Source organism: Zeus faber (genome assembly GCF_960531495.2).
Source record: "Zeus faber genome assembly, chromosome: 7".
NCBI lineage: Eukaryota > Metazoa > Chordata > Actinopteri > Zeiformes > Zeidae > Zeus > Zeus faber.
The window spans coordinates 15,895,277-15,922,581 of record NC_137203.1 but is presented as its reverse complement, the minus strand read 5'-3'; the positions used below and the strand labels follow the sequence as shown (position 1 = coordinate 15,922,581).

General features: G+C 41.2%; 2 protein-coding genes across 4 annotated transcripts in view; both read left to right on the top strand.

The window, feature by feature from the left end:
• Positions 1-1,274: 1,274 nt before the first annotated feature.
• Positions 1,275-2,492, top strand: LOC307233002 (C2 calcium-dependent domain-containing protein 4C; the record flags this gene model as incomplete). Its single annotated transcript, XM_080004215.1, has 1 exon — positions 1,275-2,492. The coding sequence occupies one exon, from the start codon at positions 1,275-1,277 to the stop codon at positions 2,490-2,492; it is 1,218 nt and encodes a 405-aa protein (XP_079860341.1).
• Positions 2,493-3,904: 1,412 nt separating this feature from the next.
• vps13a (vacuolar protein sorting 13 homolog A) overlaps positions 3,905-27,305 on the top strand; it is a 53,161-nt gene continuing 29,760 nt past the window's right edge. For all 3 annotated transcript variants that reach the window (XM_080003555.1, XM_080003554.1, XM_080003556.1), the window contains exons 1-35: positions 3,905-4,041; positions 5,434-5,477; positions 5,587-5,629; positions 5,705-5,800; positions 6,288-6,389; positions 7,177-7,286; positions 7,414-7,473; positions 7,569-7,628; positions 8,154-8,234; positions 9,953-10,004; positions 10,388-10,515; positions 11,030-11,136; positions 11,875-12,046; positions 14,637-14,699; positions 15,023-15,158; positions 15,333-15,427; positions 15,976-16,118; positions 16,954-17,167; positions 18,169-18,283; positions 18,642-18,778; positions 19,072-19,204; positions 20,118-20,235; positions 20,826-20,967; positions 21,802-21,913; positions 22,017-22,192; positions 22,575-22,731; positions 22,926-23,002; positions 23,215-23,274; positions 23,508-23,700; positions 23,882-23,998; positions 24,086-24,189; positions 24,532-24,699; positions 25,273-25,580; positions 26,231-26,378; positions 26,757-26,931. In XM_080003555.1, coding sequence (XP_079859681.1) covers positions 3,942-4,041; positions 5,434-5,477; positions 5,587-5,629; positions 5,705-5,800; positions 6,288-6,389; positions 7,177-7,286; positions 7,414-7,473; positions 7,569-7,628; positions 8,154-8,234; positions 9,953-10,004; positions 10,388-10,515; positions 11,030-11,136; positions 11,875-12,046; positions 14,637-14,699; positions 15,023-15,158; positions 15,333-15,427; positions 15,976-16,118; positions 16,954-17,167; positions 18,169-18,283; positions 18,642-18,778; positions 19,072-19,204; positions 20,118-20,235; positions 20,826-20,967; positions 21,802-21,913; positions 22,017-22,192; positions 22,575-22,731; positions 22,926-23,002; positions 23,215-23,274; positions 23,508-23,700; positions 23,882-23,998; positions 24,086-24,189; positions 24,532-24,699; positions 25,273-25,580; positions 26,231-26,378; positions 26,757-26,931 — 4,246 coding nt within the window. In that variant the 5' untranslated portion in view covers positions 3,905-3,941. The remainder of the gene's footprint in view (positions 4,042-5,433; positions 5,478-5,586; positions 5,630-5,704; positions 5,801-6,287; positions 6,390-7,176; positions 7,287-7,413; positions 7,474-7,568; positions 7,629-8,153; positions 8,235-9,952; positions 10,005-10,387; positions 10,516-11,029; positions 11,137-11,874; positions 12,047-14,636; positions 14,700-15,022; positions 15,159-15,332; positions 15,428-15,975; positions 16,119-16,953; positions 17,168-18,168; positions 18,284-18,641; positions 18,779-19,071; positions 19,205-20,117; positions 20,236-20,825; positions 20,968-21,801; positions 21,914-22,016; positions 22,193-22,574; positions 22,732-22,925; positions 23,003-23,214; positions 23,275-23,507; positions 23,701-23,881; positions 23,999-24,085; positions 24,190-24,531; positions 24,700-25,272; positions 25,581-26,230; positions 26,379-26,756; positions 26,932-27,305) is intronic.

Sequence of the window (27,305 nt, the reverse complement as noted above, 5' to 3'; positions counted from 1 at the left end):
TCTTCAGTACAAGCAGGGCAGTGTGTGTGCATGTGTGTGTGTGTGTGTGTGTGTGTGTGTGTGTGTGTGTGTGTGTGTGTGTGCGCGTGCGCCTCAGGTCCTTATCCACTCTGGATCCCCTGCTGGTCTTTGAGGTGGCTGTCTGGTATCAGTGGGCGTGGGGTGCGTCTCTCTTTCAAAGGTCTTTGAACCACAGCTCAGTACCCTGACCTCAATGTTCAAATGATGATTGCATTGAGTGCACTTATATACACATTAACAATCCAGTTCTAATCAGGATATCCAAGTACGACGGTTATGAATTTGTGCATGTAAACATCATATCCAAATTAGAATCACTGGGAAAAGCTTGTGATGAGAGTTTTCCAAGAATCCTTTCCTGGTACAGTAGAAAGACATCTCTTTATAGTCTAAAATCTGCATTAATTGGTTCTTTTTGGTTCTTTTTTTATTGCTAGTATATATAGTATAGTATAATATAGTATTTTTAAACATCTCTACTAGCAGCATTGAGAGAAGCTGAAAGACCATTGACTAGTGGTTGTCTCAAGTAATAAAATAATATTTGCATCAACTTGTGTAACTGTGGTCACTATTCAATGGGAAAGATACACCTGTACTAAATCTTAACTTGATAGGTAGAGCCGGATATGCACCCAAACAATATGACACCATGCTGTGGTGTGACGTTGCTTTTAAAGGCCACCCCCACCCATGGAGACCCTGTGCATGCGTCTGAATGCACAATGTGCGTGTGTGTGTGTGTGTGTGTGTGTGTGTGTGTGTGTGTGTGTGTGTGTGTGTGTGTGTGTGTGTGTGTGTGTGTTTGTTTATGTGTTTGTTTATGTGTGTGTATCTGTGATGGGTGCCTTTTTTAATGTGCGTGTGCCTAAATATGTGTGTCACATTTTTCCGCCGTGCGCGGGCGGATGACCAGTGACGCAGAGCCTGACATTACGTTTCTTAAATACCGCATCACTGGCCATTCATGATGTAGAGAGCGTTTCTAAGAGGTACACACAGCGCACAACTATACAAGGTAAGGATAAAGATTCTAGCTTTTTGGAGGTTTCAGAAACACAAAGTTAGTTATTTAGACGATTATTATTTTCAGTTGAATTCCATTTGCAGCCTGTTTGTTATTCGTGACTTGTGGTGTTGCTGCTTCATGCTTTGTTTCGCTTTTTTGGCCAGAGTCGTAACCCTGAATGCATCTTCTGTGTAAGGATATCAACCATCAGCACTCGCAGTGGTAATCTCGTGGAAGAACAACAATGTGGCTGATGGACAAGATCCGAGACAGTGTGGAGAGCATTCCCCTGGAGCTGAGCCGGTACATGGGGAAGAACGAGGAGGACCCCCGGCTCTCTGCCAAGGCCAGGCTCTCCAACAAGCTCAACAACAATGTCCTCACTCCAGACAAGATACCAGAGTTCTGTCTCCCTCCACGCCTGTTCAGGAAGGGCCCGCAGGTGACCGCTGAGATGACTCCAGCTTCCCTGCGTGGCGAGAACCAGACTCACAGGAGCAACATTCCTTTGGACAACAGCGCCGAAAACCATCCAGGGTGTGTAATGATAGGGAAGGCAAAGAGGAAACCGCTGCCATTTTCTGCGGAGGGATACGGCCTGGCGGGGATGTACGAGAGCCCAAACACTCGGCGGAAAGAGTCGCTGTTTCATGCTAAGCGCCCTAGTTACCTGCTGGAGAGAAGACTCCCCGCAAGCACTTCCAAACCTGCGCATGGACGAAGCCTGCCCCAGAAAACCAGGACCTTACCGGGGTTTCTTCCTTCGTTCCCATCCAAGACCCTCTCTGAAACTGGGAGCACCGAGAGCGACACGCGTTCCTCAAACGGCTCCACCGCCCTCGGTTCCCCGTACAGTCCTAAATCCTCCTTCCACATCTTGGTAGAAAACACTGAGCATGCCACTGCTGAACCACCCCGTTCAGCCAGAGAACAGAGGAGGAGGTTACAGAGGGAGGCATTACCCCCAACATGTTCTCCTCAGAGCCCATCGAGCAAAACCCTCGTCCCTCCCGTTCTCTTCCCATTAGACATTCTCCACTGCCAGGAGCGACTTCAGCGTGAGCACGTCCTCCCTCTGTTGGGCTGCGGTAAAGTCCGCCTCTCTGCTGAGCGGACCACCACCTCCTCCTCCTCCTCTGCCATCGCATCCCTCTCCACAGTTCGAGTTCGGGTGGTGTCCGTGGAAGGCCTTCGAGACCACGGGGACCTACGGCCTCTGAACTGTGCGCTAAGCCTGTGCCTGACCCCCGGGAAACTGCAGCGACAGGAGAGCGCCACCATCAGGAACTGCCGAAGCCCCGTGTTTAACGAAGACTTCTTCTTCACGGAGCTGAGTCAAGAGAGCCTGACAGTGCTGCAGCTGAGGCTCAAGGTGATGGATAAACCTGGCTCAGGGTCACTGCGGCGGGGGACGGTGATAGGAGTGATCACGAAGCCGCTCTCGCAGTTAATGCCCCAGTAAAATAGAAAGATAAATGAGGTCGATTCAATCGACACTTGGAAAATATAGCCTAGCTATCACACAACATTTTTTTCAGCAGATTTTAAAACTGAATTGGATTTAAATAATGTTATAGTGCAATAAAGCACTGATTTTAGCACTGAAGAGAGAGTAAGAATATACCCATTTGTTATGTCTGAGAGACTGGGAAGATTTGATCCTGATTGATCCTGAATTTACCATATATGACTAGGTGAAGATCAATATGGTTATGGATCGTAATTACAAGCAGATATTTTAGGCTGATTATCACAATCAGCTTACAGTGTTCCAACAAATTTCCTACTAGAATCACTGCTGTCTGCCTCCCTGCTGTGCAGATTTTAAAATGGCGATGTTCTTGCTCTGGCAAATAAACCAGCCCCAAATTTGCACGTGGAATTGAAAATATTCAAATGTTTTACTACACCTGGATAAGAGCTAACGTGCCTTGCAATGTTGTCGTTTTGTTTTTTTTCGATAAATCGAGCACTTTGGTTGGCAATTATTTCAAACCATCTGTGTAAGAAAAACTAATCATGAATAAAAACCAGGAATCTGTAAATGTATGCTTCATTGTAGTAGCCTGAATTTACAGAGTTTACCGCAACCACTGAACCTGCATAAAGTATAAAACACATACATTTTGATATTTATTATGTAATGTTGACTTTATAAAAAAAAAAAAAAAAAATCGAAAATTGACATGTTACATACGAGCTTCTTTATTGGTAGTAATGAAGCTCTGAAAGGCAAGCAAAAAGAAAAAAGAAAAAGGAAAGAAAAGGCACTGCATGAATCGGGAGTCCTAGCCTTCGTATTCGTATGTATAGTGTCGAGTTAGTGTTTCTCCAATGGGGGAAGGTTGCAAGGTTACTGCAGGGGGTACTCCCGACAATAAAAAAAAAATAAATGTTGGTTATAATGTTTAAAAAAAGACAAACAGTACATAATATATATGTTAATTTCCCTTTGTCGCTGTAAGTGTCCGTGCTCGTGTTCGTGTTAGTGAAGGGGATACTCAGTTGAAAAAAGACCTTAAAGAGGGGCACACGACTGAGAACCGCTGAACTACTGCGTATCGCGTATCTAAATTTGACGTGATCACCTTTCCTTTATTTGTTTCCTGCGAAACCCTTTGTCGCCGCCGCGGATTCGACTCGGCGACATCTAAAAACGCAAACCGGGGGGGGGGGGGGGGGGGGGAAACGACGCGACACGACAAACGAAAGCGAAACCGCTCGGCGACGGAAAGCCACGCGGACGAAAACGGAGCGACCGCTTCCGGTGTCACAGTGACGTTATAGTCACGTGGCGGGCGCGATTCGATACAGGCTCCGCCCCCGAGGCGCGGCGCCCACACTGCGCGCCCCTCAGCGTGAACGCGCCCGTCAGTAAACATGGTGACGGATCGGTGAACGACACGCCGACATGGTCTTCGAAAGCGTGGTCGTAGACGTCCTCAATAGGTTTTTGGGGGACTACGTTGTCAACCTTGACAGCTCGCAACTGAAGCTCGGCATATGGGGAGGTAGCTAAACCTTTTTGAGCAAACACTGGGCTGCTCTTTGCGTCGCGGCGCTTCCTCAGCTAGTTAGCGGCTAGCTAGCCAGCGAGCTGTGCGCGCGTGTGTGTGTGTGTGTGTGTGTGTGTGTGTGTGTGTGTGTGTGTGTGTGCGTGTGTGCGTGCGTGCGTGCGTGCGTGCGTGCGTGCGTGCCCTTCCGTCCGTCCGTCCGTCCGTCCTGCAGCTGTCACTGTCACTGCTGCAGCTCAGAACCGGATGACCGTTTACCTTCCGTGCGTGTGCTTGTTTTTTGTTGTTTTTTTTTTTTTTTTGCTGACACGCAACATATCCTGCTCTAGGTTTGATTTTGTGAGGTTAGGGTTTGTCTTCGTTTATTAATATTATCGAGCTGGAGGAAGCTGAACAAGCACCTCAGACCAGTGTGACATGCTACGTCCTGTCCCGTACCTAAGTTGTAACCGGCTGTGGTGTTTTCAATCCCCAACACTTGCGAGTCAGAAATGCAGAGGCAGAAACACCGCCTTGCACCATGTGTTCTGAGTTTAGGATTAGACGCAAGGCTGGAGTGCAGGCTGTCCTCCTAATTAAATCGATGTAAAGCAAATGAAGTCACTCCGAAGTCACACCCACCTACAGCAAGCAGAGCTTGTTTCATTTATCTGGAAATGGATGAAAGATAACAACAAGGACTAATTCATGAAATCCAGATTTGGAATTTGGACCTGTCTTGTAAAGGTTTATATCAATGATGTCTTCTATTTGCTTTCAACATGCGTCGTCACTGTCATTTTTATTTTCATTTTCATTTCAATTGTTGGGTGTGTCAGCAAAAAGAAAGAAAAGCTTTATTTTGTCAGATGGTCTCTCTTGAGTCAGAGACAGTAAAAGAAGGAAGAAAATGGGCTCCATTCTCAACTGAATAAATCACAACACACACACACACACACACACACACAATATCAGCCTTTCTGGAAATTGTCTGGTGGCTATGTACAGTGGCTCATAAAAGAGGTCCCAGTGCTCATTTGGTCTTGTCATTACTGTTATATGACTTAGTCAAGCATATAATTTTGTCCTAATTTAACTGTGCTTGTGGTTTATTCTCTTTCCATCATTTTTCATCACCCCCCCACACCCACCCTAGTTCTCTGGGGGCCTATCGCAGCGAGTTGCTTCTCTTAAATCTCCCCTTAATAATTGATGACGCATCCAGGTCTGACTCTTGACCTGTGCCAATAGCAAACAAAAGGTTGCACTGCAGCAGTCTTTGGTAATGCTGTTTGCTGTTTGACAAGACTGCAATTCTGGAATGTGGGTTGTGCTAATGCAATGCTAATCAATTCCCTTTAAGATGATTGGGAAAAAGACTAAAGATGTGCGGCTTTATTTCTTTTTCAGGTGATGCCATTCTCAGAAATCTTGAAATCAAAGAGAATGCCCTGGTAAGTTTTTTGAACTAAAATAATTGAATTTTTCTAAATTATGTTCCTTTAATATGAACCGATGAATGGGTGGATTTATTCCAACAATTGTTTTCCTTTTTTTTCGCAGAGCCAACTCGACATTCCTTTTAAAGTCCGAGCAGGGCACATAAGTGAGATTCTTTTCATTACAGTTTTACACACCTCACACAAATCAAAGATGTTTCTCAACGCATTTCTTTAAATAGGACAACTAGAACTGAAGATTCCATGGAAGAACCTGTACACTCAGTCCGTGGAGGCGACGCTGGATGGCGTCTACCTGCTCATAGTCCCCACTGCCAGTAAGATTCTTGTTTTATTAAGCAGGAAATTAAGATCTATCCCCACAGGACATTGTCATTGTAACAACTGTCAGACCATTGTTGTTTTATGTTGTGATTCGAATTGTCCTGTTTTTGATAAAAATCTGTCCATGTGCCGTGGTCATGCATCCAGTTATGAGCGGGTTGTACCATGTACACAATACAGCACACAGGGCTTGCTTTTATTAATGTTATTAATAATGTTCGTCACTGGAAATGTGGATAAAAACAATAATAGAAACAAGGAAATGGAAAAGGCTGAAGCCATAATTGCCTTTTCTTTCGACTGAATGAATCAAACACAATATGCCCTTTCTGGAAGTCATCTGACATCTATGTACAGTGGCTGTGCGCTTCATAAATTAAGGGAGAAAACAAACTGCCCCAGTGCAGTACACTGTAATGTTTTCACAGTACTTGTGCGTTGTCGGTAATGTTTGATTCCCCCCGTCCCTGCCTCCTCCAGGTATAAAGTACGATGCAGAGAAGGAGGAGAAGCAGCTGCAGGAGGCCCGTCAGAGAGAGCTCCAGAGGATCGAGGACACCAAGCAGAAGGCTGAGGAACAAGGTCAGCGTGTCCACGTGGCTTTGCCAGAGCTGCCTGGGAAATTTCAGGTTTAAATGTAAGCCACTGTTGGCGGCTCGCCACTGGTGTGTTTGCCATGGTGGTACAGTAGTTCAGAGTTGAACTTAAAAAAAGCCTGGACCACCATTAGACAGGGTTCCTAACATGTCGTTTAGGTGCTTGAAATGCTTGAATTTTATCCTCAGAGATGTACGTATTTGAATACCTTGAAAATAGCCCCCTTTGTGCTGAAGTGCTTGAAAAGTCCTTGAAAAAGACAAAATTTTTGAAAAGCTGTGATATTTCCCCTGGTATTGTTGTGGTTGGTTACACACCCGCCGCAGCCTGGTGCTTATATTAAAGGGACTTATTAGAGATGTTAGCAACCTGGCTAGTCAGTGCCAGGCTATTGTGTTTTTAACTTTTATCATAACCATGTAGTAATAGTCCAGTTCTGACCTTTTGTTGTGTTAGGTTTAATTTATGTCTTAATGATTTGTAATGTATTACTCAGTTTATTAGACATTATTTGAAGGCTGAATTTCCATAATGCAAAAAAGGTACGGATACAGGGAAGGAAATATAGACATAATGCATTTCCTTACCTTACTTCAAGAATAGAGAATAAGTGATGTGATGTTGTGATGGGGTCTGCTTTAACGTTATGGAAATTCATTCATTGCAATTTCTTGTTTGTATTCAGTTATTCATATATATTGACCGAATTACTGTTTGTTCAAATGTTCCATTGCTCTTTAATTGTGTTATTATTCTTATCTGTGTTTAACAGATAACCCTAAAGAAGAGAAGCAGGATACCTTTGTTGAAAAGCTGGTAACACAGGTTATTAAGAACCTACAGGTCCAGATTTCTAACATCCACATCCGCTATGAGGATGATGTGAGTATTTCCATGTCAAATTTGGTGTTTTGGATGGCAATGTCCAAAAGTCTTACGGGTTGGACCTGGAGTCCACAGCGTTTATGAGACAAATTGACGATCTGTTTTCTTCGCTCCCCGCTGTCAGGTCACTAATTCCAACTGTCCACTTTCATTCGGAGTGTCGCTTAAAAGCCTCAGCCTCCAGGTAATGTGTTGTATTTTATATACCGCTATAACATTTTGTAAAGTCATCATTTAAGATGTCTAATTTACCTTTGATTGCTCTGTATGATTTCACAGACGGCTGATGAGAACTGGGACCCCTGCCTACTGGATGAGAATGCCAAGCTTTTCTTTAAGGTACTCAACCACAGATTCTGGGAGGATCTTTTCGGGGGAAGGCACAGTCCATTAAGCATATGGGGGATTTATTTTGTGTGTGTCCGATTTTTTATTCATTATTTCTAGGGTTGTACCCGACTCAGAATTTTGTCAGTCGAATCTGATTCGGCTGTTCAATGAGAATATGAACGGGGCGCGGGCGGCTCTCTGCGATCGGGGCGCACAGAGAGCTGTGTTCACGTTGACGATTCACACATATGAAAATATTGTTATGATTCCCTTATTTATAATTTGTATTTAATTAATTAATATTAATTTGTAAAACACTATTATTAATAATATATACACTATAATAACGACAAAGGTTAAATTCAAGGAGAAGCACCCTAAACTATTGTTAGGTTGGAAGTTGTTGGAAAGGTATCATTTGCAATGGTTTAGTGGAAGAGTAGTTCCTTCGCTCAACTAACTTAGTTAGTTAGTTAGTTAGATAGATAGATAAATAGTTAATTTGTTTGTGTTTGTCTCTTTTCCTCTTTGCAGCTCGTCCAGCTAGACAGCTTGTTCGCCTACTGGAACGTCAACTCGGTGCTGTTCTCCAATCATACTTCAGAAGAAGCCTTGGTGAGTTAATGTGTTATGACTTTAAGCTAACAGGGCACTTTCTAATACCTTTGCTCCTTGAGGTCGAGGCGTATTAAGCCAGGTCCTGTTCTGTTTGTCTTAAAACCAGCTCCCTAATATTCTATGACTGTGTCCAAACCGGGTCTATATTAAACATGGATAACCCAACTATTCACCGGATCAGCCAGAGCGACTATTTACACATACTAATTAATTAGTACACAATCTTATTGATTCAGTTTTGTATAATGTGTCAGTGGCTTTGCAAGGCATCCACTATGGATGCCAGGGTGAAGAATTTTTCCCACCAGCAAATAAACCCAGGACATTTTCCAACTGGGGGGCGCTAATTAGGCACAGCCGCTAATTGTGGATGGAGGGAAACAAGTCCTGACCTATACCTGATTTAAGGTCTCCCATAGCCTTCTCTCCTCTCCTCCCATGATAAGCAGACTTGCTGTGACTCTGCCGTGTGCGCACAGGCAGACACTTTCACTTTCACTTTTGTAGTGTTTCTCTAAGTATTGATAACACGCTTAGTATTTTACAAGTTCAAGTTTTTTATTTGATGAAATTCAGCACTGATACAAGAAAATGAACGAAATGTGTTTTATTTACATAAAAAAAAAAGAAAAACAACCATGGGCAAGTAATATAATCGGAGTATGCCCTAACACTGGTAACCACGGCAACCCTAGCATCCACATTTTAATGCTGACTGTAATTGACATTTACATCTGCTTAATCATAGAAGGAAACGGCAAAGAAACGGATCCCAGGTGCTGAAGATGCATTAAGATGTTTCTGCTGTTATTTCTCAGTGTGTTGTCATTATAGGACAACAGGATTCTGTTAAAGGTATCCAGACTCTTTTAGGGCTGCCCCCTGAAAGTCGACGAGTCGAATCATCGCTCGGAAACCCGTCAGTCGTCTGAGCATTTAAAGGGAGCAGTCGTTTTTTTTCAGTCAGTATGCATTACAATAAAATTAATAAATAAATAGTAAAATAAAACCGATAGAAGCTTACAAAATGCACAGGGATAACATTCCAAAGGGTCTTATAAATAAGGGGAATCATAAATATATTTTTATGTGTCTGGAGACACAAACACAGCTCTCTGTGCGCCTTGATCGCCGTGCCCCGTTCCTCCAACTAAAACATGTACGACCGTATGTATATGTCTGTGACAAATAATCTCTTGAACATGAACAACTAAAAACAGTGTGAGGACGGGGCACAGGGGAACAGGGCACAACTCGTAGACTCTCTAAGATTATTTTCTGCGCATGGAGATGGGCCGATCGGTGAGAGAGTCACGGAGAAAGTGTCCCCATTACGCATGATTTCGTTCCATACGCACTTGTTTCGTTCCATAAGGAGACGTAAAATAAAATAACCCTCAACTAAAATAAAAACACTGTTTTGGCACGCCAGTTGTGGGCACCCCATTTCTTGTGCATGCATCCTCGGTACCGTCGGAGAGGGAGAAAGGTGCGCAAAATGATTGCTTCCTCTCTATGCCCCCCTTCAAGATGTTGCCTTAGGCGGCCGCTTATCTTGCCTATAGGAACAATTCAAGTATTTTCACCTCTCTTTTTACAAAGTTTCAGTAAAAACAATAAAAGCCTAAACCTAAAAAAAGACATGACTGTGTATCTATCAGAGTGAAAATTCACTTCCTCTTTCCGTCTCTGTTTCTTTATCACTACATCTGTAGCGTTGTCTTAAGAGCAGCATGGAGATCAGAGGATCCACTCCTGTCGACTTCAGTGAGTGTCTCAGTGGAATTCACTCATTTATGTCAACCGTCAATGCTTATCCATGGAGAACAGGAAGCTCTCAGTAGCTCTCAAAGCTTCAGGGTATTATTTAAAGCAATAAATGGTATTAGACAACATACCCCCGTTTCAAGTTAACAAAAAGCACTTACCATGTAATGATATCATCACATCCCTGAACAGACCAGGCATTTTCAGTATAGTGTGCAAAGTAGTTGAGCTATTTTTTCTTGTTAGATTTCTTTCTTTATATATATATATATATATATATATATATATACACACACACACACACACACACACACACACACACACACACACACACCTACAACTTTTAATTGAAAAATATATGTGTTTTTCTCACCTGTCCACAGTATTTCGACCAATCACAGCAGATGCTAAGCTACAGATGAATCCAAGGTCCGATGTGGACTTCTCCTCTCCCAAAGTGGACCTTGAGGTCAATCTCAGGGAGGTGGCCATTGAGCTCAACAGACCACAGGTAGGTATGGTGCATGTGTGCTTTGGCTTGGTATTGGACTGGATCTCAAGATTCAGTTCAATATCGATTAAATTCCGTATCGATGAGATGGCTCACAATATGATTTTATATCCATATATTGACATTTTGTACAAAGTCGCTACCAACTATTCATTATAGTACTATCTGACGTACATTTCAAAAATATTTTACAGAAGGAATTTACTGTCATACTGAAATTTAATATTTCAAATGATTTGTCACTATGGTCGTATTTCATTTAAGAAGAAAATGGTTGCAGAACTTCCAAACAAAACATCGATATTACGATTTTCAAATCAGATTCGAAAATTGAAAGGAATTGTATCAGAGAATACATTTTTTTAAACTCTGCCCTAATACTTTTTCCGAATACATTTTCTAAACAAAGACGAGTGAAAGGGAGGCTAAACATGGAGGGAGAGGGAGGAGAGAAAGAAGGGACCAAACTTCATGTTAATGTTAATTTCATGACTTGATGCTGTTTCCTCTGCAGTACATCAGCATCCTGGAACTTCTCGGATCCGTGGACATGATGTCACGTAACTTGCCGTACAGGAAGTACAGGCCAGAAGTCCACGTGCACTCGCACGCTCACACATGGTGAGGAAACACCATTTCACCTTAGCCTGACTACTCTAGTTGTTTATATGTATACTGGTGCTTTCTGGAGAATTATGATACACTTTTGTTCAACAAATGAAATTCTGATAGTTGTCTTTGGTGTACCCCGCGCTGTTACAATCAAGAAATGTTAGTTGATCATTAATTGTCATACACATAAATTGCAATTTATTTTATGCCACTATCAAAATATAAGCTTAAAAGAGTCATAATGCATGTCTGCCTATTGCAGAAGACCTTTCTAGTGACATTGAACTTGGAAAATTTTAATTCAGGTAGATGCTTAATTTGCTTCAACCCGACCCAACTGACTGACCTAATACGCATTCAGTTTTTTGCAAAATTTCTAACGTTGGCTGGTAATTTCCCTTACATTTGGAGTGAACATATAATTGTAGTATCTAACTATTTAACAAATTGATTAGCTCAAATAATTGCGATCAAATGATGGTGTAATAATTGTGACAGTTCTAGATCTATATACTTTTAATACATATCATTTACACTGAGTCACACCTTATAGCACACCAATCTCACACCAATTTTATTTAAATGCCGAAGAAGTGGAATTTATATTTCACACTGCTTACTCTTCATAATGTGTGTGTGTGTGTGTGTGTGTGTGTGTGTGTGTGTGTGTGTGTGTGTGTGTGTGTGTGTGTGTGTGTGTGTGTGTGTGTGTGTGTGTGTGTGTGTGTGTGTGTGTCTTCTCCCCAGGTGGAAGTATGTAATCACGAGCATCCTGGAGGTGGACGTGAAGCCTCGTCTGCAAATGTGGTCATGGAAGCACATCCGCCAGCACCGGAAGAAGGTGAAGCTCTACAGGGAACTCTACATGGACAAGATCACCAGCAAGAAACCCAGTGAAGAGCTTCTGAAGGGACTGGAGGTAAGAGGGCTGAGGACGGAGTGGGAGAGGAAAGAGGGATCAAATTGAGGAGTAGGAGTGCAGAATAACATCCAAACTCCATACAGGGAGGACTGCATCACAGATCAACAAGGCTGTTCTGTAGTTGAAAGGTCTACACTTTGACTAGTTAGGTGGGTGTGTGGTGTAGTGTAGTGTAGTGTAGTGATCCATCTGCAATGTTTTCTTTAGGGCTGCTGCCTGAAAGTTGATGAGTCGAAACATCAGTAGGGAACCCGTCAGTAAACTGAGATTCTTCAAGATGAGAAGTCGTTTTTTTGGGGGTTTTTTTTCTTCCTCTTCGGTCAGTGCCCATTACAATAACAGGATAAAACAAATAGAAGCTTACAAAATGCACAGGGATAACATTTCAATGAGGAATTGTAAATAAGGGGAATCGTTTATATACTTTAATATGTGTGTATTGTCTGTGTGTGGACACGGACGCGAACACTGCTCTCCATGCGCCCCAATTGCTGTGCCACTTTACTCCAAATAAAACAACTAATAACAGTGTGGGGACGGGGCACGGAGGAAACGGAGCACGACTTGTAGACTCGATAAGAACATTTTCTGCACATAACACATGGAAAGGGATTGATTGGGGAGAGAGTCACAGAGAAAGTGTCCCCATTACGTACGGTTTCATTCCAATTGTTGCATACGCACTTGTTTCGTTCCATAAGGAGACGTAAAATAAAATAACCTACACCTAAAATCACTGGGGGTCCTTCAGGAGGTTCCAGGGGTCCCCAGCAACTTAATCTCCATAAATACAATATAGACAGATAAGGAGGTTTGAAATAAATTACATCTAACAATACAAAAACAAGTAGTGTCCCTGGCCGAATGTGTATCAAATGAGGGTCCGGGAGATGAGAAGGGTTGAGAATCCCTCGTGTAGATAAAGGCATAAGTAGCTAATATCTCATATTACGTTTTGCCTTTTAAACATTTGGTTTCTCCTACTCTAGCTTCCCGTGTAGCAGGTGTGATTGTTATGGAAATGTATCTATAGATGAGACATCAATTAGATGACCACTCTGATATACTTGCAATAGATTGTATTGTGTATTGTATTTGTTGCAGTTGTGCTCTGCAGAGCAGGAGAGGGTGCATTCACTTAGGGGATACAATGTCTCTCTCCAACTGTATCTCCCGGAGAGTCTTTTATGCATATTTACACTTTACATTGTTCTCTGATTGTCATATACTGAGACATACGATATACATACTGCACACCATATGTCCATGGGTATTTAAATGTCATGTACCCAGACGTATGGTATACATTCCTGCATGTGACATGCAGTGACACGTGACATGTACTGCACATTTCTGCGTTTCTTCTGATGTAGACGACAGACAGGATGTCTGTGGTAAGATGTGAGCACATAATCAGAAGAGTCTGTTACAAGTGCAATGTATTATCATTAGGGCTGTCACTCGATTGAAATATTGCATCGCGATTAGTCGCATGATTGTCAATAGTTAATCACACATTTTTTAATCTGTTCAAAATATAGCTTAAAAGGATATTTTTTCATCATACTTTCAACATTGGACTAGACAAATATGCTTGCTTTATGCAAACGTATGTTTATTGGAATTCAATCAAAAACCCAAAACAATGACAAATATTGTCCAAAAACACTCAAAAGATACTGCTTTGTACTGTTTAACCAATGGTGAGTGAGAACGTAGGGCGTGCGTCGCCTGATGTCCCGCCTTCTCTGTCTCTTAGCCAGTCCTGGTGCACATAAGAAAAACTGTCTTTTATTTATAACTTTTCAAATTTTGCTGATGAAAAACTTGGTATGATGGCACCATTCATTAATTACTACAACATTTGGCGTCTGCTACCATGCCACAACGGTGTGACATACATAAGGTGAGGCATTTCCATCTTCAGACTGCTCTCAGGATGGCTTTCTGGAAGCATTTTAACATGTTTGGCGATTGTGTTGAGTTAAAGGTTTCAGTGAATTAAAGTTTACATCTGCGGTTTTGCAAATATGTTAAAAGTCCAATTTTGATAGATATCACATTCTCACGCTTATTTTGAGTATTCTTTGCAGACGCTGCGTGTGCGAAAGATGGAGAGAAAGTATGTCGTATTTTCACCGATATATCAGTGAGACATGTCTGTGTCGATGCGGCGTGTGTTTGTGGCGTTAAAACAGATTTACATTAACGTGTTATAATCGCGTTAATTTTGACAGACAGATTAGCATATAATTAATAAACTATTGTTGCTGAGTAGGCAAACAAAAATGATAAAAAAAGTCATTGTCACACAAACAAATCAAGGTGTATGTTGTTATTTCCCATTACATGCCTTTTTTTAAATCTTATACTTTCCCATGGTTAGGTGGCGGATGACTGTCGGAATTTTGTAAATGCATTGGGAGAAGATTGGAGGGCTGAGCCTCATTGATGAGGGTCCTATAGAATAGCTGGTTAAAAGAAGTGTGAGGGGGTTGTGGAACGGTCTCTGCTCTGCCAACATCATGTCTTGCTTTCCCAAGGCAGGAGGCCAGGTCCCCAAAGCTGTAATTGATTTGTCTTCTAGGAGCCTGAGAAGACGTTGGATATTTTTAACATCACATTGGCCAGGCAGCAGGCTGAGATGGAGGTAATGTTTGCTGATCCGAGATAATGTTTCTGAAACAACAAAATATGTCTCAATCTTTCTCTATCTGTCTTATATATCTCTATCTATCTACATTTGTCTCAATATATCTCTATCTTATGTCTCTTTCTACATCCAGCCTTGTCTTGTTTGTCTTTTGCTGGCGTTGTTACTCTTACAGACATTCGTACAACGCTGTCTCTGTTATGTACATTCACGCAAATCAATAAAAAAATGACAATCATATTTATCATGAGTAAATAAATGGGTTAGAATGCGGGATTGAGGATTAGAGCAAAAGCCTCATCTAAATTGATACTTCTCAGGCAAGCAAAGCAGGCCTTCGCATCTACCGTCCAGGGATAAAGATGGAGGAAGAGCAGTCTGAAGGCTGGTTCGGCTGGATGTGGAACTGGGGAGGAGATGACAACACGAAAGCTAAAGAAGTCAAGAGCGGAGGAGGTAGGATGAGGGGGACGACAAACACGAGAACTATTTCCATCCAGATAGAATGGATAGAAGCAGATTATTTCAGCTTCATGTTTTTGTAAGTAAGATAACTTGTTAAATGATGTCTGTAGATTGTTTTAATTAATTATAGACATAAGTTATAGCAGTCTGCTATTTTTTTGTAAGGTTTTGATGAGCTGATGACGCCTGCTGAGAAGTTCAAACTCTACACTGCCATTGGATATAGTGAGACAGCTGTCAATCCCAATCTTCCAAAGGATGTGAGTTTCTACCCAACTTTAGAAAACAGTTTACTCATCCCTTTATAATGAGCCAAAACACTATTAATAATGTGAAATCCATAAGATTGTTTTTTTTTTTCCTTCCCTAAAACGGCCACTTTCTTTCTCCATATTTTACCTTCTTCTGATCAATTGATTTTTTTTATTGAGGTGGGGATATTATTTTCATCCAAGGGTGCTGTTCCATATCGACAGCTCTCTGACCACAACTAGCTATGCTGGTTTATCAAATTCACTGCGGTGGCCTTTCACTTGCATGTGCCTGCTCAGGAAAGGTGCACCACGCCACCAACAGTGTAAACAGTATATAGAGGAGCCCATGCATAACACAAATATATTGAATGGCTGTTTCTTATAAAGTGCCAGCTAAAGAATCAGGAACAGGATGTTTTTTTTTAACACAAAATAAACTTATGGATTACCAATTTTATATTTTGAATGTCCAAAATTCTATTAAAAGTCATGTACCGAAAAACCATAGCATTACTTGTTGGTCACAAATGCTCCACAAATGTTATTTCCTGTAGTTTGAAGACATGAAGGTGAAATTCCACATGGGAAAACTCTCTGTGTCCATCAAAGACCAAAGGGGCAAGAATGAAATCATCAAGGTTATGGTCGGAGAGCTCCAGTCCACACTGACACAAAGAGCTGGAGCACAAGCCATCAAGTATGTTTCTATTCATTTAGCCTCCTTTCCCACAAATTTTGGTCTCTTTTAAAAAGCCAGGGCCCTTGAAAATTACTTAGCTTCTTACTAAGTAGTTATGTCTTATAGACATGTATTGTCATTGTTCTGCATGTATGTATGGTATGCTTTTCTCTGAATGGAGGCCAAAATTTATTTTAGGTGGAACTGCTTTCTGGCTCCAGATTTTCTTCCCTTTTGTTTGTTTTGTTTGTTTGTTTTGTTACCCTTGCTGATTAGCTCATTCATTGATTTATCAGGAAACATTTTAAACTGTCGGCATTAATTCAGTGATTCCACAGTGATATTTTTTCGATTTACCAATGGACCTAATGGGACTGGAGTCTCTCGAATTATGAGAGGTTTGTTAATTACTTTGGATTACTTTGATCGGCTAAAAATCGTTCCTAGAATGATACTTTAGAAATGGCTTTTTATAAATTTCCATAATCAAATCCAAATGAGCAGTTTATGATATAAGGCACATAACTTTAGTCTGGCTTTAACGTGTCAACCTGATACCCTCCTCCCCACATCTTCCTTCACCAGGTGAGTTAGACGTTCTCCCTGAAATATTCTACTTTTGGCTGAATCAAATATCACAATATCTTTTAACTTATACCTTGTTATCGATAGAGCTTTGACTATTGGCGCTTTCATACAATATTTATTTGCACACAAGAAACAATCATCAGTAATGTGGATATTATGACCCACCAGGTAGAAGCATTGAATAGCTGAGAATATTTAGTCTCATATCACAGTATTGATATTTTGCCCAGCCATAATTCTGCTTATATGCCTCTCCTCTCACCAGAGTCACAGCCCTGCTCACTCTGTTCGAGGTCACAGGCCTGGCCTGTAACCGAGCTGCGCCCATCCTGCTGTCGTCCAGGAAGGCAGCCACAGCAACAGATACTCCACTTCTGAGCATCCTCTTTGAGACCAACCCCCTGGACCAGGGCACAGACCAGCGCACAGACCAGCGCATTTACATAGAGTCCCAACCCCTGGAGATCATCTACGATTCTGTAAGGAGTGTGCGTGCGTGCGCGATTTGGTTACAGGTGTATATGGGTTGCTTCATTCTCATGATACTTGTAGATAGGGCTAGGCAATATTTACATAATCGGATACCGCAATATCAATAACTTCACAATGTTTTGGGGATGACCATTGTTGCTTCCATAACATGTTTACATACACATTTGAAAATTTCAGAAACAATATTTTGTCACAATGTCACGATTCCATTTCAAAATCGAAAATCACTGTTCAAATTTCAAACTTCAAAATCACAAGCAGGGTTTGCGTTTTTCCCCCTTTATTTTTGTGGGTTATATTGTCCGACATGGTCGCCATAATGGGGCGGTCAAGATCTGCCGGTAACAAATGCAGTATGCGCTGGGCAATGCGGGCCCCTCCACGGAGTCAACTGCGGCTTGCCCGGCTCTGAACCAACTTTCATAAAATTTGTTTCAGAGTTGGGCAAGCTCGGTTCCATGGACCGGAAACTGCACCAGGTGGCTACTGCTGGACTGTCCCTTGCCCCATCTATTCTGTCATTAACATGGCAGGTGTGAAAAGGCACAAGACAGAAATGTTCCTGAATGTAGCTGCATGTGTGAATAGTGAAACTCATTAGCGGTGCCGGAAACGTTATCCCTGTAATTTACAGGGGACTAGGTGTGAAAGGGGCTTAACAATGGCAACGGCGTCAGTGCTGAGAAAAAAATAGATATGTTTGAATTGTAAATGTAATCGAATCGTGACCTTAAAATCGAAAGTCAATTTGAATCGTGACACCCCTTATATTTAGTAATGTGGCTACCGAGGCATTGATCGGATCAGCAAAAACAGTCTACGATATTTCAGAGAGTGCAACCTTAAAGACAACATTTAACTATATTGCTATGTTACAATAACTAAAATCCCAGACAATATCTAGTCTCATATCACAATGTCAATCTATAGCACAGCTCTACTTGTAGAATATATTGTGTTCTTGTTTAATGTTCTCTTGTCCCTGTAGATAACGGTGAACAGCATGTCTACATTCTTCATGCTTCCTGAAGACCTGCAGCTAGATGAACTGACTAATGCCACTTTGATGAAACTTGAACAGTTTAGAGACCGTACATCAACCGGTGAGACACTTGCTTTACCAGGGCTGTGCACCATTTCGGAGAGAAGTGATAATGTACGTTAAATTAAAATCCAATTCCTGAATTTGCTAAAGTCCTTTGGATCCCTGAATCACAAAGGTTGTTAGATACAACTTTTGTATTAACAGGGTCACAATCGGTAACATGCAAAACTTGTGCTACATATGTTAAATAAAAAACTATTCTGTTATGCGACTGAAAGGAATGGGTTTGAATAGTGGAATAAGCTCCTCTTCCTGCCGTTCCAAATCAAATTCCAATTATTTTTCCGGTGTTGATTCATTTTTTCTGTTGTTCTAATGGCTTTATGTTTATTTGTTGTTAATTCTTCTGTTATTAGGACTGATGTATGTGATTGAAACACAGAAGGTTCTCGACCTGAATGTGAACCTGATGGCGTCTTATGTCATCGTACCGCAGACGGGCTTCTACGACACCACTCAGAATATCATGCTGCTGGATCTCGGACATTTCAAGGTACCCCTAATTAAAACACAGAACCCGTTAAAGAGAGACTACCAGGTAGGCTTGGGCAAATTTACGATTAAATCATCTATCGGCGATCGACTTTGGCTATCGGGGATCGACTCCATCGATCGCGATTGACATTGATGACAGACGTTTTTTTGTTTGTTTGGTTTTTTTTTTATCCGCCAGGAAAAACCTTTTTTTTTTTTTCTTCTTAAAGTTTGAAATGTTGAGAAAACTTAGAGAGAGCGATATATGAATCCTGTTTGTTTGTTTGTTTGTTTGTTTGTTTGTTTGAGCAGATGACCAGTCAAAGTAAGAAGGACCTTCCACGGCTCACAGTGGAGAAGAACACTATCGAAGACATCATGTCCAGAGCCTATGACAACTTTGACATACAGCTCAGCAACCTGCAGTTCCTCTTCAGCCAACCAGGTACACCTTTATACTGTATACACCGATCAGCCACAATGTTTAAACCACCGTGAGCATTGTGTAGCTCCCCCTTGTGTCGCCAAAAGGGGGAGGGGTCAGCATGGACACTCTGACCGGTCTGCAGCTACGCAGCCCCATACGCAGCAAGCTGTGATGCACTGTGTGTTCTGACACATTTCTATCATAGCAGCATTAACTTTTTCAGCAATTGGTGCTAGTGTAGCCCTTCTGTGGGATCGGGCCAGACGGGCTAGACTTCACTCCCCATGTGCACTAATGAGCTCAAGGGTGCCCATGACCCTGTCGCTGGTTCACCAGCTATGCTTCCTTGGACCACTTTTGGTCGGTACCAACCACTGCATACCGGGAACACCCCACAAGACCTGCCGTTTTAGAGATGCTCTGACCCAGTTGTCTAGTCATTACAATTTTGCCAATGTTCAAAGTTACTGAGATCCTTACGCTTGGCCATATTTCCTGCTTCCAACACATCAACTTAAAGAACTGACTGTTGACTTGCTGCCTTATATGTCCCACTCCTTGAAGTGCCATTGTAACGAGATGAGCAATGTTAATCACTTCACCCGTCAGTGGTTTTAATATTGTGGCTGATTGGGGTATATCTGAACTATAGACTATTGAGGAGGATATTTTCAGTTTTATGTACAAGTAATTCAGTCTTCATTTAAAGAACGCAAGTTTGTTTATTTGGGGGGGAAATGTTTCATTATATACAGGTATATGTAATGTAAATATCAATGTAGAATCATATTGTGACCCTGCCCAATACCAAGCTCTCAGACAAACCTACCAAATACACTTTATCAACGCGGAATACATCTATGTGATATATTAATTTCTATCTCTTTATATATTAGTAAAAGTTATTATTTTATGCTTTAATTTCTGTCAGATGAGGACTGGAAGAAGGCCCGGAAGCAGAAATGTTCCACTCTCCACATCTTGGAGCCAGTGGATCTGAAGGTGGTGTTCAGCAGGGCCATGGTTGTCACAGATTCACGCATGCCCAAGTGAGACTTCATTGGATCCCCTATACCAGTATAAAAGAGTGACGCACGTCTGGCTGAGTTTTGATTTCATTTAATTAGAATTTAATTGTGTTTTGCTGTTTATTTCAATAAACCCTCACTACGCAAAATTATTTGCATGTGACTTGATGAAACAAATCAGTTCCTTATTCTAATTTAACCAAAAAAATACATCCACTCCTCTTTTTCATATGGAATATACAAGTGATTATAGGTTAAATAAATGTATGGAATGTATCTGGCATAATTGATCCTCGGATATACTAATACCATAAGAAAAGCTAAGGTAATACTCAATTGAGGGGAATTTGATCCAGCAGCTGAGACAAAAAAGATCTTAAAAGAAGCCTTACAGTAAATTGTATCCGGATAGTACACTATTTGTATACAAGTCAAATTTATTCACACCTCTTATTTTGGAATACTTAACTCTCATGTAGATCGAGAAGCTTTACACCTCTGATACTTTCGGATACTTCATAGTGCCAAGGAAGTGGGAGATGATTAGAATTGCAGTTGCAGTTGGCATCTGCATGTATGTCGTCATTGATGTGTGTCCATGTTTTTTCCAGGTTTAAGATGTCAGGGGAGCTCCCCCTGCTGTCTCTTCGTATATCTGATGACAAGGTTCGAGGCGTTCTGGAGCTAATAGATAGCATCCCGCTGCCTGAGAGCAGATCTGTCCCACGCAACACTGCACACGTCACTCCTAAGGTTAGATGGCAGTATATATCCATATACTGTAAAACCTACATGTACAAACAACAGAATAAGCACTGTTTATGTTCGTTTGAGTCAATTCTGCTAAAGTCTAATTCTTTCAGTCAAACTGTGTACTTATAACTCATTCAGACTGTCTCATACATGCTTACAAATCATGTACAGTATACATTGAAAAAGAGGCAAATCATATGAACATTGTTCTTTAACAAGGGATTGCTACCTGATAGCCTCCATCAAGATGATAATTCATCATCCAAATCACATCCCAGAAGAACTTTAAGGAAAGAGCAATTATGTCAAGTTTCACATTTTCAGATAGCTTGAGAAAGCTTTAAATTAAAATGTATAGTGTAAATGGGTGATAATTTGCAAGTATTTAAAAAATGTACCCAAGAATACTGATATTCTGATATTTACCCTGACGCTTCTTGCAAGTTATGGTAATTAACAAGAAGTAAATACTACTTATTTGTAAATTAAAATGCTAATTATAAATAATAAAATCTTGTTACCCTGATATTTACCTTGAGATCCCTCGCCAATTATTCAATTAAATTATTGTATATTCATTATATTCCACATTAACTGTTCTCTTTGTCCAGTGACAGCAGGCCTTCCTGCTTGGACAGGCTCTGTGCTGCAATAGCTTCACCTTTAGATTACATTTTGACATGAACATGTCTTGCTTGTGAGAAACAGTAAAGACAGTTGAGATCGCAGTTGATTAAAACCAAAAGTCACCCTCTCACATGCACTGATTTCCGCACAAGGAAAAGTAGGATGTGTAAATTAATATATATAGCTCGGGTGTTGTGTTCTTTTCAGACAAAGCAGTTCTACACCCCCCAGCTGACCCCCAGAAGACCCCCAAACGTGGCCGACCTGCGCTCCTCCATCATGTTTGATTCTTGTGAAACCATCAGCATCACCTCTTTAGGTGGGGCTGCATCCAGATGAAATGCGTATTGTCTGGCCTTATTGTTTTCTTTCTGAGTACTGAATGTCTCCGTCTCTCTGTCTCGGTGTCCTCCTGTTCCTAGGTTCGGAGGAGGAGTTGTTCTACGACGCTCCCAGTTCTCCCATCTGTGACACACAGTTCTTCACTGACTTGCCCGCCAAGTTGCAGCGCTCTGCCTCCCTCAGGAGCAGAAGCCTGGTTAAGAAAGATCCTCAGAAGAATATGATAGAGTTGCTCATGACTTTTGAGATCAGTGAGGTATGAAATATTCAAAATAATATATACTTTCAAAGACGTGGTAAACCCAGATATTGGGGGGGGGGGGACAATTGCAGTTTTGAATGAAATTCTGGGATTGTTGTGTAATCCACCCAACACCGATCTTTTTTCCACTGTAAACCTTTGTTAGTAGTCACTAGTTCTCTGCTGTTCCGCTCTATGGCCCTATCGTGTTTCGAGATAATCAGTAAAATGTGCCTGTGAAAATATACAGTAGATATGGAAATGTTATTTTTTATCATGTAATAAAGTAATAATTAGTAATAATTGCTATCTGTTTCTGTCTCTATCCCTGTATAACTCCCTGCCTATGTCCTGTTTCTCCTTTCCTTGTGCTCCTTGTCTTCCTCTCTCTGTCCAGATGTCTGTCCAGCTGTGTCGCAAGTCCAAGGGTGAGGACGTCACGGTTCTCCATTTGGACATCGAGGGCCTGGGCACCCAACTGAAGCTGTGCACCTTTGACATGACTTCGTACACGTTCCTCAAAGAGATCTGCCTCAAGTGCCCAGAGTACATGGGTCAGTGGAGGATCCTTGGAATGGAAACACATTCAGTTCCATACTTTTATTTGAGTCAAAAGTCTAATACTGACATTCGACCCCCAGAGACTTGTAGCGACCATCAATTGAAGAAGTGATCAAGACTAGATCAATGTGATTCCAGTTTGTTTTCATCTCTTTAAATGATTCTCTTTCCCCAATGTTATGTATAGATTATGATGACGAGGTTCAGCTGATCACTACTTTAGACAACACAGAGGATGATTTGCTGACTCTGGAATACATCAAGGTACCATCTCCTGAAACTTGAATCACTTTATCTTATCTCTTGTTTTCAATGGAATTAAACTGTATTTGAAGGCACACTCAGGTTGGCACTACGCTGGAAATAATATACTCTTGACAGAATTTTATTATAGCTGTCTCTTAGTGTTATTGGCCAAAATGGTTTCCATTCCTCGAGAGTTTGATAAATCTTTCAGCATTTTGTGTCAATTCCAGGCTGACAAGAGCGGCCCTGAATTTAAGTCTCTACACAAAAATACAGAGCAGCTCATCAAGGTAAGTTTATTGCTTTATTTACTGCCCTTTAATAAATACGTGACTTTTATGAGCTTTTATTTAGCCTTTATAAAACGTACTATTAGCTGTTCTGGACGAAAACTACTCTTTCAGAGTGAGGGATTAGCTGCTATTTGCTTTGCATTGACCCGTTTTGTTTATCCAGTATGTCGGCACCTTGTATTTGAATAAGTAAAGATCCGGCTGCACTCACCTTTATTATTCTGTGTCAGGTGAGCTTCTCCTCCCTTGATCTGCATCTTCACACTGAGGCTCTACTCAACTCCATGAACTTCCTCAGCAACCTCCTCCCTCCAGCAATCAAGAAGGAGGGAACGCCTGAGGAGCTGCCTGCCATCCCTGAAGAGGACGAAACAGAAGCAGAGGAGGGGAAAAAGGAGGGATCTACTGTAGCCAAGAGAAAAAGTAACTTTTTTCCCCCCTGTTTCCCTCCAGATAAAGTATGTAGAAAGGCTGCGTTTGGGAGAGGTCTCCTATCTGCAGTAAAGGAAATAGTTGAGCCATCTTTATATTCTGTCCCCTAAAATCTCCCCTCCTCGTCTTCTCTCTTTGCTCTCATCTCTATTTCCTAAATCTGTCTCTCTAGCTTCTAAAAAATCCAAGTTTGAAGATGTGGTGAATCTTCACTTCAGAGCAGATCTCAATTGTCTGAAGCTTTTCATTCGAGGGCAGAAAGCCTCGATCTCAGAGATCAAAATAGAAGGTATGGGATGTGGACATGCTGTTTCAGACCATTTCTTTAGAGTGTCTATTTTACCAGTGGTTTTCATGTGTATTGTTGCTGTCCCAGGTCTAGTGTCTGAGGTTCTAATGAGGAAGAAGGAGATGGAGGTTCTGACCAACCTGAAGAACATCATCGTCCTGAACTGTGACAAAGGGGCTCTGTACAAAAAAGTATGTGTAGTATTTCTAGTACTAGAACCATCATTCTTTCTTCCGCTTCTTAAAGAAGATAAACATTATGTTTTGCTCACAGTTATGGTTTTTGAACGTACATTTTTTTTTCTCACTTTCAGGTTTAGCAGCTGTTAACAATAAATAATGAACTTATTATTTAGATTTATTTTCCTACTTGCGTTTTTCACTCTTGCCTTTGTCAAATTTCAAAAACAAAATTAAAGTTTGACAACAGCCCCACTGAATGTACCAGTTAACTGATGTCTAAAAAAATGGAAATATACATTTCATTCTCTTTTAAATGAGTTGTTTGTGTACTGTCTCTCGCTGCTTTGTTAGGTGATGTCCATAGCAGATAAGGAGGTGTTTGCTTTCCACATGGTGAACTACACCGGTGCCACAGAAGGAGATGCCTACCTGGATATGCATAAAGTAGACATAGCTGTCACACTGACTGTAGGATGCATCCAAGTCATCGTCGTCAACACGTTTGTCTCCTCCGTACTGGTGAGAGTTTAGTTTTACATAACTACTACTAAGTAGCACTAATGAACTGGTTGGTATCTGCAGCACTGACGATGCACACAATCGTCACTCATGCAGATACAGTGTGTGTGTGTGTGTGTGTGTGTGTGTGTGTGTGTGTGTGTGTGTGTGTGTGTGTGTGTGTGTGTGTGTGTGTGTGTGTGTGTGTGTGTGTGTGTGTGTGTGTGTGTGTGTGTGTGTGTGTGTATTATATATATATATATATATATATATATAATATTTTCTTTTAGTACATTAATTAATTATCATTACTATGTTTTACACATAAATACATAAAATATTGATATACAAAATAAGTTATGTAATACATTTAGAGTGTTGATAATGTGTGATAATGTGAGCGTTGATAAACAACATATAAATACAATACATATCAAATAAGTACATAGGTCTTTTTGCGTCCTTGTGCCGCATTATGCAGGGTAGTGTCTTGAGTTTATTGCAGCCTTCTTCCACATTATTTCTGTAGTTTATATCGTATATCCGTGTAACCCCCCTTCCTAATCCTATACGATGATGCCTCCCCTACTTTAGGCATTCATCAACAACTTCCAGGCAGCGAAAGACGCTGTGGCTGAAGTCACCGTGCAGGCTGCTGAGAAGGCGGCCACTGGTGTGATGGAGCTGGCGGAGCGCAGCATGCGCATCGCTTTGAACGTCAACTTCAAAGCACCCGTCATCTTCCTCCCCCAATCCTCAACTTCTTCCAACATCATCGTAGTTGACCTTGGTATGCTATCGGTCGAGAACAATTTCGCCAAGGTGCCATCCAAAACGCATGTCAAGCTCCCGCCCATCCTGGAGACCATGACGGTGGGACTGAGCGACCTCAATATCTACAGGTGAGATGTGCGACATTTAGGGGTTTGATGTTTCGGGTGTTCCTTGAAATGAACCTTAATGTTGTGAACAAACCCTTGGGTCACTCAATTCTCCCCGAGATAAACAGGTCTAACCATAAATGTATGTTGTTATAGTCCAGAGCAGTGGTTACCCCTTCATGCAAAGCAGATTGAATCTAATTTCATTAAATGTTCATGTATTTATTAGCGGTGTGTTTTTGTCTGAATTGGTTCTATTTTGATTGTAGAAATCAAGGTTTTTAGGGAATACAATACATTATAACATACTGTATAGTCATGGATTTTTTAAACCAATATTATGTTAGGAAGCATATGCCTCAAATTGTCCAAGACCTTGTGGCACCCTCTGTGATCTCTGGTGATCCCCTGTTGGGGCCTAGCACCCTAGTTTGGGAATCATCAGTCTAGAGTATAGGGTTATAGTCAAAACTGATTTCATGGAAATTATTCTGATTTTCTTTTTCTTTTTTTGTTGGTAAGTCATTTATGTAATGCAAGCAATATCGTTTTTGAAGATTATAACAGCTTCAAATGGATTCAGATTTTCAGATATTTAGTTCCCCATCGGTCTTCCCTTTTTTTTAGCACTTTATTTGCTTTTTACATTTTCCTTTTTTGTTTCTTTTCAGAGCCACATACCAAGCAGGTCGGTTCCAGGGAGAGATACAGTTGTTGAAGCCTGTCAACCTGGACTTGCGTGTCGAGAGAAACCTTTCCTTTTCCTGGTACCACCGCATACCTGACATACAAATCACCGCTCACCTCAAACCCATCAACGTAAGTTGGCACTTATTGATGTGTGACCGATGTGTGGACATTGAAAATGGTGATACAGAGCCCCCCTTTTCCATCAAATGTCTTCTATGCAATTCAAAGCAGAAATAAGGTTTAGTTTCCGTTTTGGTTTGGTCTCAGATCTGCTCTGTGCTTTTCAAGTGAGGCCATTCTTTAAATATAATTCAACACCAAGGCCTAGAACAGAAAATACGATGGACAGCTGATCAGATGAACACATGTAGTAAATTGGCCAGTTGGATGTGATTTGCTGATGTCATTTACATGAAGAACTTCTCATTTTTAATGAATAATTTAGAAAGCTTTTGACCAAAGGAACCTTTAAAGACAGGAGGAAAATAAAGCTCTGTTCCCAAATAGCTGATCCTAACCCAGGATGACATGACGGTAGTCCTCCGGACTCTGAGTGAGAACCTGTTTGAGATTTTTGATGCCACCCCCCAACCTCCTGCAAAATGCCCCATCACTGACCCTTCCTGTGACAATGCATCGACCAAAGAACTCGTGAACCCTGGAGCCACAGGTCCAGTCCCGGGTGAGGAGACCCTCTCTGTCAGCTTGTGTTTGTGTGCTTGATGTATGTAACCTTTTGTCAGTCCAAACTTGTGTGTGTGGACGATGGTTGATGCCCATTTGCATTAAAGTCAGGTATCGTCATTGTGATCCAAGAAAGTAAAAAGTATGTACTGTGTGTAGATAGTCAAGTATGGAGCCTTCATTACCTCAGATTTTATGTGCAAAATTAATAATTAAGTAAAAAAAACAGTCAGTTTTAAGAAATACAGTATTTGCTTTCTCTACCTTACTGGATATGCTGCTTGTCCATTGCACGCTTTGTAAATACTGTTTATTATATATCTCAGTGAGTGTATATTTTTCTTTAACTTGCTTAACCTATTTCCCCTCTTC